The following is an 18,233-nucleotide window of genomic DNA, read 5'->3' as shown; positions in this document are numbered from 1 at the left end:
CTATGTGTCTATTTTTGTGCCAGTACCATGTTGTTTTTAAGACTATAGGTCTGTAGTATACTTTGAGATCTGATATAGTAATCCCCCCAGCATTGCTCTTTGTGCTCAGGGTTGCTTTGGCTATCCAGGGTCTTCTGTGCTTCCACATGAATTTAAGGATTTTTTTTTCTAATTCTGTGAAGTATGCCATGGGGAGTCTGATTAGGATTGCATTGAATCTATATATTGCTTTTGGTAGGATGGCCATTTTCACAATATTAATTCTTCCAATCCATTAACGTGGGAGGTCCTTCCATCTGTAAACCTTATATTTTCAAAATGCTGCATGAGGGATACTTTCAAATCCACCTGCTGAGACTACTTAGTAAACCCTGCATTAAATGCCTGTAATGACATCACTGGTGAGCCTGAAGCAGGAGGCTTGGGAGCTGAAAGCCAGCTTGGGCTACGTAGTCAGACCCTGTCTCAAAAAGAAATAAAACAAAATAACTCTACACTTAGCCATCCAAGTCTGAATGAGTGTAGTGAGCTGGTCTTTCACAGTGACTCCCGACACAAGCACCATGGACATCTATAATGAAGATGGGATCCCTCCCCTGCCCCCAAGGCTGATCTAAAAAGCCCTATTCACAGAAATTGGGCAGTCTCTAAGATGCAAAATATAACCTCATCATTGCAAGGGGCAGATGGGCAGAAGTGATAGGGAGTTGCCATCACAGTAAGTAAACTGATATGAAGAGAAATAAAACTGAATTCTTAGTTATCTTATATTCTGACATGACATCCACCTGCTGTCCCTGCTGGACTCCTGAGGCCTCCTCCCCATTCTTCAGTGTGATCCAAGCCCTTTCACCTATTAGGAATAAGCTCAGCTTCTGTTTCATCTGTTTATTGCAGCACTCTTTAATAATCTAGTAGGTACTCAGTGCTGGACTGACTCAGTGCTAATGTTGCAGATTTGCATTTCCCTAATTACTAATGATGTGGAACACTTTTTGAGATGTTTCTTAAGCCATCTTTGTTTCCTTCTTTGAGAACTCTCTGTTTAGATCTTTAGCCCCATCTTTTAATTGGGTCATTTGGTTTTTCATTAACCTCCCTCCACACACACACACCAATTGAACTCAAAGTTCCTGTACTGTCCAGATGAAACTGTGAGAGGACAGCCACAGCTCGTGATGACAGCCATGAGAGACCGGCACCTCATGCTCTTCTAAGGAGCAGGGTCCACAGAGACTTTCTGCATTAGATAGACCTGAAACGGGTGGTCTTTCTTCTTTTAACCTTTTGTTATTACTATGTACAACTGACAGGTGTTGATTATAGAAAAATGTCCAAACACTAAGCTGAAGAATGGGTAAGAGCTGACCAGATGAAGTGTTTCAGACAGCATTCGAGTAAGCTTTCTATTGCTGTGATAAACACTCTGACTAGCAACAACTTGGAAACAAGCTCTCCCTGCAGCCCCAGCTGGCCTGGAACTCACTATGTAGACCAGGCTAGCCTTGATCTTACAGCGATCTGCCTGCTCTGCCTCCTGAGTCCTTGGATTAAAGACGTGAAGCACCATGCTTTCTTATACAACCCAGACCAAGGTTGGCACCACCCACAATGAAGTGGGCCCTTCCACATCATTCAACCATCAAGAAAATGCCTCACAGACATGCTGACAGGTCAATGCAATAGAGAAAATTCCCCAGTTGATGTTTCCTCTTCCTAAGTGTGTCAAGTTGACAATAAAGCCAACCATGAAAGACAGGGGGAACAGCCTGGACGAAGTAAGAGGTGAGTAAAGATGATATGGAAAGTTAGGAGAGTCCAGATCATGCTGGGCTGTGAAACTTGCTAAAGAACATATGCTGAGCACATGGGCCACTGCAAACTCATCCACTGTGCCCATGATAAGAACTGCTGGGCTGGCTCCAATCCTCAGCACAGAGGGAAGAGAAGAGGGAAGGACAAGAAAACACCACACACAATGAAAACCAGAACAAATTAACTGGAAGGACAAGCAGATAAGACAGACAGACACACATCCACACACAAACATGGGGGAGGGGTGTCTGGGCAGTGCTGCTACTCTGGTTGGCAACTGAGAAGAGAGATTGAAGAATGACTCAGATAGGGAGCTGCCTACACAGATGGGCTCAGGGTCAGAGACGGAATGAACTTCAAGATAACCCTGAGATTTCAAGTCTATCTTGACCAGGGATGGGCCTGTGTTCTTCAATTTCATCAGTTCCCTTGTGCTGGAAGCAGAGGACACATTCACAGGGGATGACTGCAGGTAATGTCACTCAGGACTATTTCAAAAGGAAGGGTCAGGGCAGATGGAAACCAACAAAGGGAGGTGACTGCCACTGGGCTAGTGGCTGTGAGGACACAATCCCCAACAGGCCCGTGGGTTGAGGGAAGGAACAGCAGAACCCGGGGTGGGGGTGGGGGGTGGGGGTGGCTGTGGCTGCAGGAGGGCACAAGCAGAGGCTGCCACCTGGTTGTCACACAATGAGGACCCTGGATCCTGACTGATTTCTCTGTCCTGTCCAGATCTCACAGTATCTCTGTAGCCTCATCTAAATCAGTAACCACAGAACAAGAAAGTCTCTTGTCCTCCTCCTGGAGCTCAGAGCAGGGAGATGTCAGAGGAGACCAGATCCAGGGGGCCAAGAACCCCGGAAATGCTCTTGTGTTGATGCCTGACTCTTGGTTATTACTGAGCCACTTAGCAAATTCTTTCGTTAGTTATAAGTGCCACTAACCATACCACTGTTGCCCCGTCCCCGAAAAACCATCCAAAACCAACCAAACAGAAAACCATGTGTAACTGAATTTCAACCAGGACTTACCAAACAGATGGCTTCGGTAGCTTCTTTTCCCTTACAATAATGAAGCTGACTGATGCTTATGACTCTGCACAATTCTAAAAAGTGCAATGTGGAACAAGAGCCACTGGAAGGGACTTAAAATTAGGTATGATAGTGGATGATGCTCATTTTGTAAAAGGACCAAGTGCAGAGTACGCCGTATCACCTGCTTCAGAAGCCCGCAGACTTGTTCTCCTAAACATCTGGCAGACCTATCTGGATACCTGAGAATTAGACCTGGCTTAGAAGGTTCTGGGCAAACACACAACTGCTCAGAGCATCATGTGCGGCCCCCTTGTGCTAGCAACAATAATAAGAAATAGTCTCTTTCCCTCTTACAGTAAGTTGTACTGTAGTATAACTTCACAAGTTTGCTGGGATCTGCCAGCCTGTCTGGTGGCTTTAGCATCAGAGGAACTGAGTGTGTGATCATGTCTGTGAAACCAATGCTGCCTGAACTTTGTGGGCACCAACAGGCAAACATATCAATGTTCTACAACATTGCAGAACCACCACACTGAGGTCTGTCTGCCGGATCTCCTTCAAAAATGAAGGCATCTCATACAGAAAGCTCAACAGCTACATTGCAGTGGGCCTGAGATCACTATATTTGGGCCTGAGACCATTTGTTAGGAAATGTAAAGCTGTACAAAATGATGTCATAAGGAGCCAGCTCAGGGCTATTCATTGCCTGAGGAAATGAATGAAACCCGAACTGCCAGATGTCCTCTGGCAACATCTCTATTTGAATGCCTACTGTAGCCAGGCACAGCAACAGGTGCCAGGGGACAGGACATGGTGGCAGTGCTGTGAGGGACAACCCTGGGTGGGTTGAGAAAAGGGGAAAGCTGAATTTAAAAGGGTGGTTTGGAGAGATGGCTCAGCTGTTAGGCATACTTGCTTGCTTTTCCAGAGGACCCAAGTTCAGTTCCCAGTACCCACATGGAGCAGCTCACATCTGCCTGTAACTCCAGCTCCAAGGGCCCTGATGCCCTCTTCCTGCACGCACATGCCACATACACTCACGTATTGTTCTAGTTGGCTTTCCTGTTGCTGTGCTAAACACTATGACCAAAAACAACTTGAGGAGGAAAGGGTTTGACTTACAGGTCACAGTCCATCACTGAGGGAAGCCAAGGTGGGAACTCAAGACAGAAACCTGGAGACAGGAGCTGAAGCAGAGACCTCGGAGGAATGCCCCTTACCGGCTCAGTTCTCCTGGCTCACTCAGCTGCCTCTCTTACACAGCCTAGGCCCACCTGCCAGAGAATGGCCCTTCCCACAGTGGGCTGGGCCCTCCAGCATGAATTAGCAATCAAGAAAATGCCCCACAGACAGGTCCACAGGGCAACCCAATAAAGGAAATACCTCAATTCCAGGTTAGGCTTGTGTCAAGTTGACAAAAACTAATGAGCACACAAACACACACATACACATAAACCAAAACAATAAATCTTGAAAGGATGGTATGAATTAATTAGCAGGGGGAGTGGCCAAAGGGAAGGAGCCCAGGGTGCAAAGGCCTTAAGAGGAAGAGACATGGAGTATTTGATTCCTGAGAGAACAGTGGCCCTAACTCAGGGATCCAGAAGAAACATGGCTACCTCTGAGGATGGGGTACAGGTAGGGACCTCTGGCTGTAGGGCCTGATTAGCCATTTAAATACTGTGTGTTTTCTTCAAGAATAATACTAAGCTGAGGGACTGTGAGCTGGGAAGTGGTGGGTCCCATGTTCTCATAAGACTCCTCTGGCTGCAGTATGGAGATGAGCAGTGAGGAGAGTTACATGTTGGGGCGTGTGTGGAAATTTTTATCAAATCCAGTTTTTCAATATTTGTATGGGTTTTTTTGGAGAGGAGAGTTACATGTTGGGGCGTGTGTGTGTGTGTGTGTGTGTGTGTGAGAGAGAGAGAGAGAGAGAGAGAGAGAGAGAGAGAGAGAGAATATGAATGGGAAGAGTGCAGCATGTGCATGGAAGGATGGAGAAGGAGTACTGTTTCTACAGTGCGTGGAAATTCAAGGGCAGATGGAGGGGACCAGATCTGCTCAGCGCAGACAGTGAGGGTTTATAGGTGTCTCTATCTCATCTTCCCCTCCCCTTCCCCATAATCAGAACACTGAGTCTGTTGGGCTTACCGGTTCAGTCCCTTTTTCTCTGGTGACATGGAACTGCTCAGGGGTCAGCTTCTTCAGCCATTCATCCTTGCTTACAGAGGACTTGCACTTCGTAAGAGACCCTGCATTGCGAAGTAGGGAATTTGTTTTGCTTAAATAGTCAATTAATTTTTTTCCCCTTGGCCTGCACAGTCAATCCTAGACCTTTCGGCCTCTCTACCATGACCTCATTCTTCACAGGGACTGGAAAGCTCAGGCACAACATGCCCAGGCATGTTTCATTAACAAGAAATCACTAATGAATAGGGAGCTGGTGTCCTGGTCCTCCTGGGCACAGAGACTGAAGAAATGGCTCAAACAGAGAAACACAGCCAGACAAGTTCTCCCCACGTACCTCAGAGTGAAACTTGATTCTTCCTTCCTGTTCTAGTTCTGTTTTAAAAGACTATTTCAAGTCTTCATTTAATTTTTGTAATACAATTCATATAATATCTAACATTTCCTTAGCAGTAGACATAGTAGGGGATATTGGATTTGATTTCCTTACCCTTCTGCTGATTAGTCACGTGACAATGAGAAAACTTTTTGAGCCTTAGTTTCTTTTTTTCCTAATTTTAAAACTTCCTTTAAAAAATTAGCACGCAAAGTAATGGATCTCATGATGGCATTTCCATAGGTACTTTGTGATGCTGCTCTCCTCATCCTCTCCTCATCCCTCTTCTCCCCCAGCACCCTCTTCCCCTCCTGCTGGTCCCCTACCCACTAGCCTCCCTTCTGTTCCCATGTCACATGTATTACATTACCCTCTCTTTTTCTTTTTTTTAAATTGCTTATTTTTATTTTATGTATATGAGTGTATTGCCTGCATGTAGGTAAGCGCACGTGTATCATGCAATGCCTGAGGAGAACAGAAGAGGCCATCGATCCCCTGGAACTGGAGTTACAGACAGTTGTTAGCTGCCATGTGGGTGCTGGGATTCGAACCTGGGTCTTCCGCAAGAACAACCAGTGTTCTTAACCACGGAGCCATCTCTCCAGCCCCCACCTCTCTCTTTCTTTTAAAACCATTCTCCTCTCATGGTCTTCTTCTACTTTTATGACCTGTACATCCCTATACACACACACACATACACACACACATATATATAATTAAAGGGTCTGCATATGAGAGAACACATGAGGTATTTGTCTAAATCTGGGATGCTTTGCTTAACATAATAATTTCTAGTTCCATTTTCCTGAAAAATACCATGATTTTATTTTTCCTTGTGGTTGAATAAAATTCCACTGTGTATATTTTCCCTCTCTGTCTGTTGGATATCTAGGCTGGCTCCATGTCAGCTATTATGGATGGTGCAGCAATAAACATGTATATGCAAATATCTTGGTGGAAAGACTGAGTCCTTTGGGATATATTCGGGAGTGGTATAGATGGGTAATATGGTAGTTCTGAAAAGCAGCCCCTATCAGGACCCAACTGAGAACAATGAGGGATTAGATAGAAACAAACCATGTGCTGGGAAGTTATTAAAATCCTCTCCCTAGCTATTTGTAAAAGTATCAGAAAGTTCTGTATTTTAAAAATTCTCTCGCACAGAGGACAAAAGAGGTCCCTATTGTATGTACTTGAATCTGCAACCTGCCTCTTATATTGCTTATTTGCTTGTCTGTTTGGAGATGGGGTCTCATGTAGCTCAGGCTAGCCTCATACTCACTGTGTAGCCTAGACAGGCCTTGAACTCCTGATGCTCCTGCCTCTACCTGTAATCTACTACTATACTTCAAGGTTTCTGGCCATACTTTTCCTTTTTCCTGCTTGTTTTAACTTCTTGTTATTTTTATATGTATGTAAACAAAGTAGGACAAGATTATATTTAGTTAATGTGGGTAGAAAGCCCAGCTCTGATAATGTTTTCATCATTCAACATTGAAAGGATTTTATAATCTGTTTACTTTTTCAACCTACAAATAAGAAAGGTCTAAATGGTTGTTAGCCTGCTGGTGGCTTTCAGTTGTAGGCTTTCTTCGTTCCACATCCTTGATGCCTCCAAAGCCTGCATGTCTCAATGTCTCTGTTACCGCCTGGGATCAGGGTGCCACCATCTCCCCATTATCTCTACCTCAGATGGTCACAGTTTGCTGATGTGCCCTCCTCTGATCCCAATCACTTGATTTGACTGTCACTGCTCCAAACTGTTCCATGTGACACAATACCCTCAAAATCATTCTCAGACCCCTTAATGTGATTTCCAAGGCCTTCTGTGCCTTGGTCAGGGCCCCCACTTTCAACCCTGCCATTCTGCAGTGCTCTAGTCACTCCGAACCACAACTGGTTGGCTGATATTGCTGATAAATTCAACCATGCCATTACTAATTTTCTGACTGCAGATTGGTCCACTTCCAATAGAGGATGTTCACATCTCCAACTATGACGGTGGAATTGTCTCCATTTCTTCCTACAGTTTGACACTCTGTTAAGTGTTAAGGACTGTTACATCTTCTTGGAGAACTGGCCTCATTATCGTTTTGAATGTTTTGCTTCACTTTGTATCACTGATAACTTTCCTTGCTCTGATGTTGTCCTAGTTTTGTTTCTCCATTGCTGTGACAAAATACTCTGAACAATACCAACTTGGGGAGGAAAGGGTTTATTCAGCTTACGTCTCTGGGGTCACAGGTCATCTCTGAGGGAGCCCAAGGTAGGAACTCAGGGCGGGAACCTGGAGGCAGGAGCTGGAGCACAGGCCATGGAGGAATGCTGCTTAGTGGCTTGCTCCCCTGGCCCTTGCTCAGCCTGCTTTCTTATACAACAGAGAACAACCTGCCCAGGGGTGGCCCCACCCACAGTGGGCTGGACCCTCCCACATCACTCAACAATCAAGAAGATGCCCCACAAACATGGCCACAGGCCAGTCCAAATGAAGCAATTCCTCAGTTAAGGCTCCCTCTACCCAGGTATATCAAGTTGACAGTAAAGCTATCCAGCACAGATGTCTTCCTTATCTTATATTAATACAGCTACTCCTGCTTTTATTTTTTTTTAAGTAGTAGCCCCAGTGGGCCCAGAACTCAGTATGTAGCTCAAGTTGGCCTCAAGACCTCTTGCCTCAACCTTCAGAATGCTGGGACAGCAGATGTGCCACCACGTGCTGTTTGTCAGCCCTGTTTTAATTAGCATGAGCTTGGTGTATCATCTTCCCTGCCTTGCCTTTCCGTTGACACGTGGCTTTACATCAAAGCAGGTTAGGTCATGAAGGAGGGGTCTCACTAACTGGATGAACTTCTTTTGAATTGACTTTTTATTACTGTCTACATGTGTATGCCTGTGTCTTTGTGAATGTGTCTCACACATGTGTGGGTGCCCAAGGAGGCCAGATGGTGGCACGGGATACTCTAGCTCCAGCTAGAGTTACAGGCTATTATGACATGGATGCTGGGAACTCAACTCTGGTCCTTGAGAAGACCAGGAAGGGCTCTTAATCACTGAGCCATCTCTCTGGCCCCTGGATTAACTTCTTTGTAAGAAAAAGATTGGGAGGGGCTGTAATGTTTGCCTAGCATGTGCAAGGCCTTAGGTCTGATTTCCAGTACTGAAAGAAGAAAGGAAGAGAGGAAAGGGAGATGGAGAGGGAGGGAGGAGAAAAGGGCAGGGGGAGGGGAGGAAGAGGGAGATAGAGAAGGGGAAGGAGGAAGAAGGAGAATGAGGGTTGGGGAAGGGAAGAGAGGGGAAGACAGGCAAGGGGAGAGGACCGGAGAGGAACAAAAGCAAGCCCAGAAAGTTGTGGTCTCCAAACACACAGCAGAAAGATCACATGAAAACACACAGGACAGAGACCATCTCCAAGCCAGAAAGTGGGTTCCATTGGGAACCAAATCTTTGACCTCTCAGCCTCCAAAACTGTAAGAAATAAGGGCTTGAGCCTCCTTCTTGGTATTTTATTACAGAAGACCAAGCTCAGTCAGTAAGGGACAGGGAGCTGGAACCAAGACTTGCCTCCACTAACAACCAGGATGGTAAGCACAGAAATGCGATTGCTTCTAATGCTTGCTTGTTGAGCAGGCTTCCATGATTTACTTAAGTGTTCCTTAACTGATCTGGGTTGAGGCCAGTTTCCACTCCCTAGAGTAATGCTGTTAAGAACATCTTTGCCGTACATCTTTGTTCTTCTTTTGAATTATTTCCTGAGAATAAACTCCCAGGAAGGGGTCTGGTAAGTTACACAGCTGCTGCAATGCACTGGTGTCTGGCCGGATTTTAATGCGGGTCGGGCTGAAGAACCTCAGATCCCGGGGCAGTTCATCAGGCTGCATCTAACAGCATCACATACCACAAGGAAGTTTCCACTATGTGGAAACCACGGCGCTATATGTAGGATGGGAACAGCTCCAGTCTGCTTCCAAGCAAAACAGTGCTTGGTACACAGTAGGCTTGCAACAAAGTCTGGTTGACTGAGACACCAAGAGGTGGGCAAAACCCTAACTGGAAGTAAGCTGGAGAGCTTCAGTGATCAACATGACATACCTGGGAAGAGGGACCCTCCATAAGCCCATGGGATGGGCCTGTGGCCTTGTATGTAAGGCACTTCCTTAATTGCTGGATGAAGTGGGAAGGCCCAGCTCACTGTGTGTGCTAAACCTCTGGGTAAGGGGGTCCTAGGTTGTATCAGCAAGCAGGCTGAGTACAAGCTGGAAAATCAAGGCAGTAAGCAATATTCCTCCTAAGTCTGGCTTCAGTTCCTGCCTCCAGGTTCCTGCCTTGGTTTTACTTAGTGATCTGTCACTTCCTCCTTAAGATGGTTTTGGTTAGTATTTTTGTTGCAGTAATAGAGAGTAACTAGGGCAGTCAACAAACACTCCACAGTCCCAAGGCCTTTATTTATTGAGCACAATTTGGAAATCGTAGAGGGTTTAAAAAAAAAAAAGAATTCCAAAAGACTTGGTACATTTTAAGCAGCATAAAATAGAAAACTGGATTAGAAAGAGGGCTGGCTGGGGCAACAGCAAGCACCCGGGCACTTAGCCCTGGGCTGTCAGAGCGGGTGAATCAGCATACTGGCCTGTACTGGGCAGGAGACACCCACGTGACCGTAGCCTGCCCCGCCTCTCTCCTCCGACTTGCCCACAGAGGGGTGTGCACTGCACTGGCCGGGGACCGACGGCTACACCAAGAGGGAGCGCTCTGGTCGCCACCACCCGCCCGGGTCCAAGTCCAAGGTCCGCGACTCCCATGTTATGCAATAAATAAAATGCACAATACACACGAGTTGTGCGCACTTAGGGGAGAGGATCGTCCCTTCCCTGGGTCCTTTGCAGCATCAGTGCCCTCTGCACCGCAAGTTTACAGACCACGGTCCTAGATCTTACGGGCCACAGGGATCCCGGCTCTCGGAGGGCGCCCGGTGGGTCCCTAGATCCCCAGCCTAGGGGTGAAACAAAGCGCGGAGGCGGCGACCCGCCTGTGGCCGGAGACCTACCTGCGTCCCAGCCGCCAGACCCAGAGCAGCCCAGCGCCGGCGCCCTTAGGAAGCGCAGGCCCCGCAGCGCCCGCAGAAGGAGCGCCATGACGCCTGCCACCAGCCACCAGCCAGGCCCCATCCCCTCCCAGGTTGCCACCACCCAGGTCCCGTCCCCTCCCCTCCCCTAAAGGCCAAGTCACCAGCCAGATCCCTCCCCTCCCCGCTCTGCCACCACCCAGGTCCCCTTCCTTAAAGGCCCAGCCACCCGCCAGGTCCTGGCTCCTCCCCTCCCCATCCCTGCCGCCGACCTAGGTCCCTTCCCCTCCCCTCCCCTCCTCTAACCTTAAACCCACCTCTCCCCTCCCCTCCCCGCTCTGCCAACACCCAGGTCCTCTCCTCTAAAGGCCCAGTCACCACCCTGGTGACTGGCCCATCCCTCGCCTGCTCTCCCTCCCCCAGCCCCCAGGACTCCTACCTGCCCCCCTGAACTCCTGAACTTGTTCCTCGCACTTGCTTGGCCTTGACCTTCTCTACTTCTTCCCCATCCTGTTAGATAAAAGGTGGCAGAGGTCTGGATCATTGTGAAACACAGAGAGGACTCTGACAAAGCAAGAGTTTAGTGGGTTGGCGGGGCTGGTCCTCAAAAACTAGCAATCTAATGGCTGCAGGGGGCGTAGCTTATAAAAGACAGAATGCGGAAAAAGAATATTTTTCTGCTGTTTGGGGCTGTTTTTGAGGCCGTTCAGAAAGGGCGTGGGGTCTGTACCTGGAGAAAACTATCAGGGAAAACATCTACTGTAAAACATGTTTTCTACAATTATGGGGTTCCAGGAACCCACTGCAGCTAAGGAGCTGGCGGGCGTGGGGGGTGGGGGGGTACCTGTTTGTAGCCTGTGGAGCCTGCTCTAGTGATCACAATGCATTGGGTCATTAATTCTCAGAGCTGCTTTTGTCAGCTTGTAGGTGGCTGGGAGTTGGCTGACTCAGTTCCTCTTGGGGGCCTTATGGTTTCTGGGTCTGCCCCCCCATCTGAACCCTATCACATCCTAGCCCTGGTCCCCTAGCTTTTGTCCCAACCCTTCCAGGCCTCCAGCTCCTGCTCCTGCTTTGGGGAACTTACTCCTACTAGGTTCATCTTTAGCCCAAACCATGATGTGTTTTTCTTGTCTACATGCTAGACACACATCCTTTATCAAATGTTTTCCTTACACATTTTCCTTTTCCCAATCTGTGGGTTGTATTTTCTGTTTTCTAATAGTGTCTTAGGAAGAGAGAGCATCTTTAATTTTGATGAAATCCATTTTATCGTTATTTAATGGATTGTGTTTTTTAGTATCATAGTTAAAAAATATTTGCCTAATTCAAGATCACAATTTGTTGTATGTTTAATTCTGCAAATTTTATAGTTTTCAGTTTTATGTTTAGATCTAATACCATTTTTGAGTTCGTTTTTTATAAAGCAACACTTTTTGTTTGCCTTTTCTTTTTTTAAAAAGAATTTATGTGTACATGTGTATTGCCTGTATGTATGTATGTGCACCCATGTCATGCAGTGCCCACAGAAAACATTGGATCCCCTGGAACTGAAGTTACGGTCAGTTGTTAGCCAGCACGTGGGTACTGGCATTTGAACCCGGGTCTTCTACAACAACAGTCAGAGCTCTTAAAGGCTGAGCCATCTCTCCAGTCCCTCCTTTTCATTTTTAAAACATGCCAGTGTCTATTTTACCACCATCTGTTGAAAAAAATTACCTTTTCTCCACTGACCTACTTATGAATCTTTGCTAGCCTATGTGAGGCCCTGGATTCCAAGCAACCACTGAAAAAGCATCAGTTTGTTGTTGTTGTTTAGTTGTCGTAAGGGTCTGTTTCCAAGTTTCCTGTTCTTTCTGATTAATTAGTATGTCTACTTTTACATAAATACCATCTTGTCATTAGAGTTGAAAAGAGCTATCGTTAATGGTATAACTCTGTTCTTTTTCAGAGTTGTTTGGGCTGTTGTATGTGTTCTCTATCAGCTCCTCAATCTCTACAGACTTGCTTGAGTTCTTGAGAATGCACTGACTCTATAAACCTGGGAGCACCACTATCATAACTATTGATCTTGTGACTGCTGAATGAGATACACCTCTCAGTTCACAGAGGGCTTCTTTAACTTTGATCAGCAGTGTTTTGGAGTTTGTAGTTTTAGGTCTCACCCATCTTTTTTTTTTATTTTTACAATACATATTTTAATAATTTTTGTGCACATCATAGAATACAACCTAATCATATTTAGACTCACCTCCTCTCTCTGCACCTCATGCCCCCTCCACTAGATTTCATGCATTCTGTCATATATGTTAAGGCCTATTGAGTCAAGATTGTGTCCCCAGATGTCCCATGGTATGAGTTCATCCACTGGAGCCTGGTCAGTCTATCTAATATCATTGCCTTAAAGAAGACCAACTTTCTCTTGCCCAGCTGTGATCAGCTGCCAATAATTCCTCAGCTAAGGTTGGGACTTCTTACCAATTTCCCCAGTTCTATGCTTGGTCTTTGTCTGGTTTGACCTTCCATGGGTCTTGTGCATGCTGTCACTATTGCTGTAAGTTCATTCAAGCAAGTTCCCAGCTACCTGGGAAACTGTTTCCTTGGGGTCATCCACCGCTCCTGCCTCTTACAGTCTTTCCACTCCCTCTTCCTCAACGGTCCTGGAGCCCTGGGTGGCAGAGGTTTAATACAGTAGCCTTATTCAGGGACACATACTGTGCAGTCTCTTATTCTCTATATTTTGACCAGTTGTGGTTTTCTGTGTTAATCATCTGTTGCATGAGGAAGTTTTGCTAGTGAGAGCTGAAAGATGCATTAATATTCTCTCTACCCCTGTTCCACCATGTTCCATAAGCCTTAGGTGTAGAGATTACATTGTAGATGTGTCACTTAGGGCTGGGCATCTCACAGACACTTATTTTGTATGTTTGACCGCTTGTAGAACTCTGTAATAGTCTCCATCTGTTGCAAAAATAAGTTTCTTTGATGAATGGTGAGAGGTATACTTATCTGTAAACATAAGGCTATATATATATATATATTTATATACATATTTAGCATAAAGTAAGAAATCACTTTTGTCTAGGGGTGTGACAAATGTAAGTTTTTCTCTACTAGTTCCAAAATTTCTGATTGTTCATTGCTAATATGTACAATGTGTATATTGATCTTATATTCTGACACCTTGCTAAACTCACTTATTGGTTCAATTAGTTTTCACTGGATTTTATCAGATTTTCTGCATAGGCACCCACAGAATCTGTAAAGAGTTTTTCTTTCCCTTTTCTGTACAGATGACTTCCATTTCTTTTTCTTGCCTTACTGCACCAGCTCAACTCTGTATAATATTGAATAAATTGAATAAAAGTGACAAGAAGAAACACCTTCTTTCACAACTAAGTTTGATAATAGCTGTCAGATTTTCATAAATACTCTTATCAGACTGAGGAAATTTCCATCTATTTGTAGCTTGTTGAGTTTTTTTTATTTTTTTAACTAAAAAAATTACTACATTTTGGTCAATGTTTTTCTGAAGCTATTGGTATTATTACCTCAGGGGTTCTCAGGGTCCTCTCTTGGGGTTCTTGTCTCATTAATAAAAGAATTTAAGAATGTATTCAAACAGAAGCTTGAGGGCAATTTCATTAAGGCTCAAAGAAAAAAACCCAGGCCAGGTAAGCCATAAATCTCAGCAGCTGCCTGGAGGAGGAGAATAAGGGGGGAAAGAAAAAAAGCCATGTCATTTAAGCTGGCCTGGAGGTCAGACACATCACAGACAAGCAGCCACATGACAGAGAGGGGAGGGAAGCTTTGGAGGAACAGCAAGTTGGGGAGGCCCACCGTGATGGGGAAAGCATACTTAGAAAGAGGACAGAAAGAAGAAAAGGAGAGGTTACACTTTTCTGAAGAATTTGGAAAAGCAGGCAGGCTTACTAAGCTACATGTCCATGGCCTGGTAAACTACTGTGCTAGGGGATAGGATTCTAGGGAGAAAAAGTACAGTCTCTCGTTAAAGGACTATTCTATCTCTTTAGTGTGGCTTAAGGTGAACCTGCCTTTCTAGAGGTGGTTCCTTGGTCAGGTGATTGACACAGCCAACTCAACCAGAATATTAGGTCTCCAATCAGGCCAGAAAATCTATTCTCTTGACCAGAAGTTTTCTCTTAATGGGCATTTGCTGCTATGCTAACATTATGACCTCCTCCTCCTCCTCCTCCTCCTCCTCCTCTTCCTCCTTCTTCCTCCTTCTCCTCTTTCTCCTTCCCCTCCTTCCCCATCCCCTCCCCCTTCCTCCTCCTCCTTCTTTTTCCTCTTCCTCTTCTTCCTCTTCCTCCTCCTCCTCTCCTTCCTCTTCTTCCTCTTCCTCCTCCTCCTCTCCTTCTCATCCTCTTCTCCTCTTCCTCTTCCTCCTCTTCCTCCTCCTTCTCCTCCTTCCCCATCCCCATCCCCTCCCACTTCCTCCTCCTTCTTTTTCTCCTTCCTCTTCTTCCTCTCCCCCCTCCCTCCTATCCTTCCTCTTCTTCTTCTCTTCCTCCTCCTCCTCTTCCTCCTCTTCCTCCTCACCTTCTATTTTGTAAACTGATTTTATTCGGAGGTTTTCATTTTGTTTTGCTTCAATACTCCAATGAGTTTAATTAGGCTTGCTTATAGGAGCATGAGTAAGGGGTAATTTATACGTATGCAGGTAACTTACTAGGGCTATACCACTGAAATAAATTACTCTCTCTCCCCAAGCAACCATCAATTGTCTATAAATCCTCAGGGACTGGTGGGCCTTATGAGCCCTTCCCCTTCCATGACAGAATATTGACAGGCAGGGCCAATCTTGTGTAGGTCTTGTGCAGGTAATCACAGTTGTCAAGAGTACAAGGACCATGTCATATGTGATGACAGTGTTCTACAACACTCCAACCCTTCTCCAGGCTCTTGTATTCTTTCGGCCTCCTTGTTTATGATGTTTCCTGAGCCCTGGAGGGGGTGTATAGATGTCTCATTTCTGGAGCTCTAACAATCTTCTGGTGTTCATGAAGCTCAGACTTAGATCTGTTGTTAAACTAGAAGACACATGGAACCCGGGCTTCATCCATTGTGAAAGAAACATACTGACCCTGGATTCTCTATGTTTAAATTTCCCAGTGCATGAGAGGTAAATCAATCATATTTTGTCTAAGTTGCCATTATTTGGATTTTCTGTTTTATGTCAGCTGATATCCTCAGTGTAATTGTGAGACTCTTCAAGAAAGGCAAAGCTCTACAACTTGGGCTCTGCGTACCTAAGACGTTTCTCTAAAGACTGTATCTACAAGAAAAAATATTGATAATTAAATCTCTAAAGGAATAAGATAGAGTGACCACCAGAGTGGTATATCAGTTCAAAAGCTAATTGGCTTTTATTCTACTTAAAACTGTCTGGGAAGGAATGACGGAATAGGCCAGCTCTGAGCAAGACTCCTCCTCAAAGAAATAAAGTCTGCCTCCATCTGCCTACAATTCAACATCGATGATCATTTTTGTTCTACTACAACTTAGAGAATTCTTAGAAACTAAACTTCTAGGGCAACTCTGGTATCTGTAAAGATAGTTTTGGAGCTTTGAAGGCAGTGACTAAAGATTTAAGCAAGTGGCTTAGTAGACAACGCACAGTGTGACACAGGCATTGGCTTCTATTTTCAGTTACTGAAGTCAGTCTTTGGACTCAGGTCAGTCATCTGAAAAATGATGCCAGTGTAGGGCAGAAGTTGAATTAAGATGCTATTTAAACTTCCTTAAGTCTGTTATCATATAGTTTTCTACAGCAAGTGGAACCCTATGCTCTCCTAGTGAAGGAAGAGCTGAAACACGAAAGATTAAAATAGTGTTAAGCTATTTTATGCAGACCTACCTCACCCATACACACTTCCTAAAAAGGACTGAGAAAGTATTCAGCAAACTGGAAACACAAGGGGCTAATGACAGCTGTAGTACACAGCAGACAAATATTCAGTATTACGTATATAAGCAAAATTAGTGTTTATGTGGTCTGCAGTCAGGTCTGATGGACAGACAGCTTAAAGGATATGAGCAGATGGTTTGAACCAGGGAAAATACAAATAGCGAACAAATCCTTGGGAAATGTTTGGCTTCCACAATCATTACAGAACTGAAAACAGCTCCACTTTTTCCTTGCACATATTAAATGATAAATAATAAATTATTCTTTAAGAGCTAACAAAGCTTGAAGACTGAGGTATATCCAAACACTGCCTATAAAAATAGTGGAATAATTTTTCTGGAGTGAAACACACATAGACTATAGAACTCATTATAGCCCTCCATTTGACAAATTTGTTTTGGGGTGCAATCCCAAGGAAAAACCTTGATATGGAGGGAAACATTTTTTTCCATTTAAATGATTTACTACATTTACTGCCATATGTATATTGAACCATCTCTACATCTCTAGAATAAAGCACAATAGATCATGGTGGATGATCTTTTTCTTTCCTTTTTTTAATCTACCAGTATTTAGATTTGGTTTTTTTTAAACTTTTATTAAAAACTTCATTGAGAATTTCATACATGCATATAGGTGTTTTGATCAAATCCGTGCCCACTCCCTCCCCTCCAACACCTCCCATATCTCCCCATCACTTTTTTCTTTTCCTTTTTTTTCTACTTTCATTTATTTAATTTTATGGGGCTTTTGGCTGCTCTAACATTCCCCCCTCTGAAGAGGTAACCCTAAAATCTTTTAAGGATTAGATACAAGCTCCAAAATACTTTTGACATTTTTGGCCTTTGGAACAGAGTATGTTGCTAAGACGCCCAAGGACATTTTGACTTTTAGCCAAGAAACTGGTTACTTATCTTTGGGGTCTTTTTACCCTAATTGCCTAGCCAATTCCTACCTCCTATTCTTATCACACCATCCTCTGAAGAGGTTATCCAACTTATGGATAGGGAATCAGGACGCAGACTGCTCTGGCTTCTTCCATGCTGAACAGGGACACAGGGTGAGACAACTGGGTTACCCCTTCAGTGGGTCTATCTAAAAGACTTCCAAGCTGCATAATTCTTATCTGTAGGGGGAAAGAAAGTCCTTGACTGGTGAATACGAGATGTGAAGGAGATGTAAAGGCAAGAGTAATTAGCATTACAAGTTCTAGATAGGGAACTAGAAAAAGGTCAGAACAGGGCAATTTTCAAATGTTTGACAAGGCTTCCAAAAGCATCCCTCTATTAGGTTTCTCCTCGCTTTTCTTTTGTTTTCCAAGGCTGGACTCTAGAGTGATGGATTCAGGATTTGCTTTCAGTTATTTCGATAGGTGTTGGAGTGGTTAGAATCAGCATCAGTTCCCTCCCAAAGGCTTCAAGATAGGGGGAAAAATTTATCCATCATTTTAGAACAATAGCTGGTTGTCTCCCTTAGCTACAGGTGGGCACTATACTAATGCAAACCAAGATTTGAAGTCTTACATCTGAGCAACACTTTCTGGTTAGGAACAAAATCATCAATGAGAAATAATTGTCTAAATAACTTTTTATATAGACTTAAGCCTAGGCTGGCCTTGAACTCACAGAGATCTGCCTGTCTCTGCCTCCCAAGTGCTGGCATTAAAGGTGTGATCCACCATGCCCATGCTGTTTCCTACATTTTTAATGCTACTAACACTTACATGTTTGCACATGGGTCTTTAATTTCTTTGTATCTGATTATTACTAGTCATAGTCAGTTATACTCGTATCCTTAGTACCTGAGTATGGATATAAAGTCATCAGGTAGATT

General features: G+C 44.6%; 1 protein-coding gene across 1 annotated transcript in view; it reads right to left on the bottom strand.

The window, feature by feature from the left end:
• The window catches only part of Msrb2 (methionine sulfoxide reductase B2), a 25,271-nt gene extending 14,687 nt beyond the window's left edge, over positions 1-10,584 (bottom strand). The window contains exons 1-2 of the mRNA XM_008831723.3: positions 10,454-10,584; positions 5,001-5,101 (exon numbers count right to left, since the gene is read on the bottom strand). Coding sequence (XP_008829945.1) covers positions 5,001-5,101; positions 10,454-10,574 — 222 coding nt within the window. The 5' untranslated portion in view covers positions 10,575-10,584. The remainder of the gene's footprint in view (positions 1-5,000; positions 5,102-10,453) is intronic.
• Positions 10,585-18,233: the final 7,649 nt, after the last annotated feature.

The sequence above is a fragment of the Nannospalax galili genome, unplaced genomic scaffold (genome assembly GCF_000622305.1).
Source record: "Nannospalax galili isolate Female #2095 unplaced genomic scaffold, S.galili_v1.0 scaffold14, whole genome shotgun sequence".
NCBI lineage: Eukaryota > Metazoa > Chordata > Mammalia > Rodentia > Spalacidae > Nannospalax > Nannospalax galili.
Note: the sequence above shows the minus strand (reverse complement) of the source record. Positions and strands in the feature narration are given on the sequence as shown.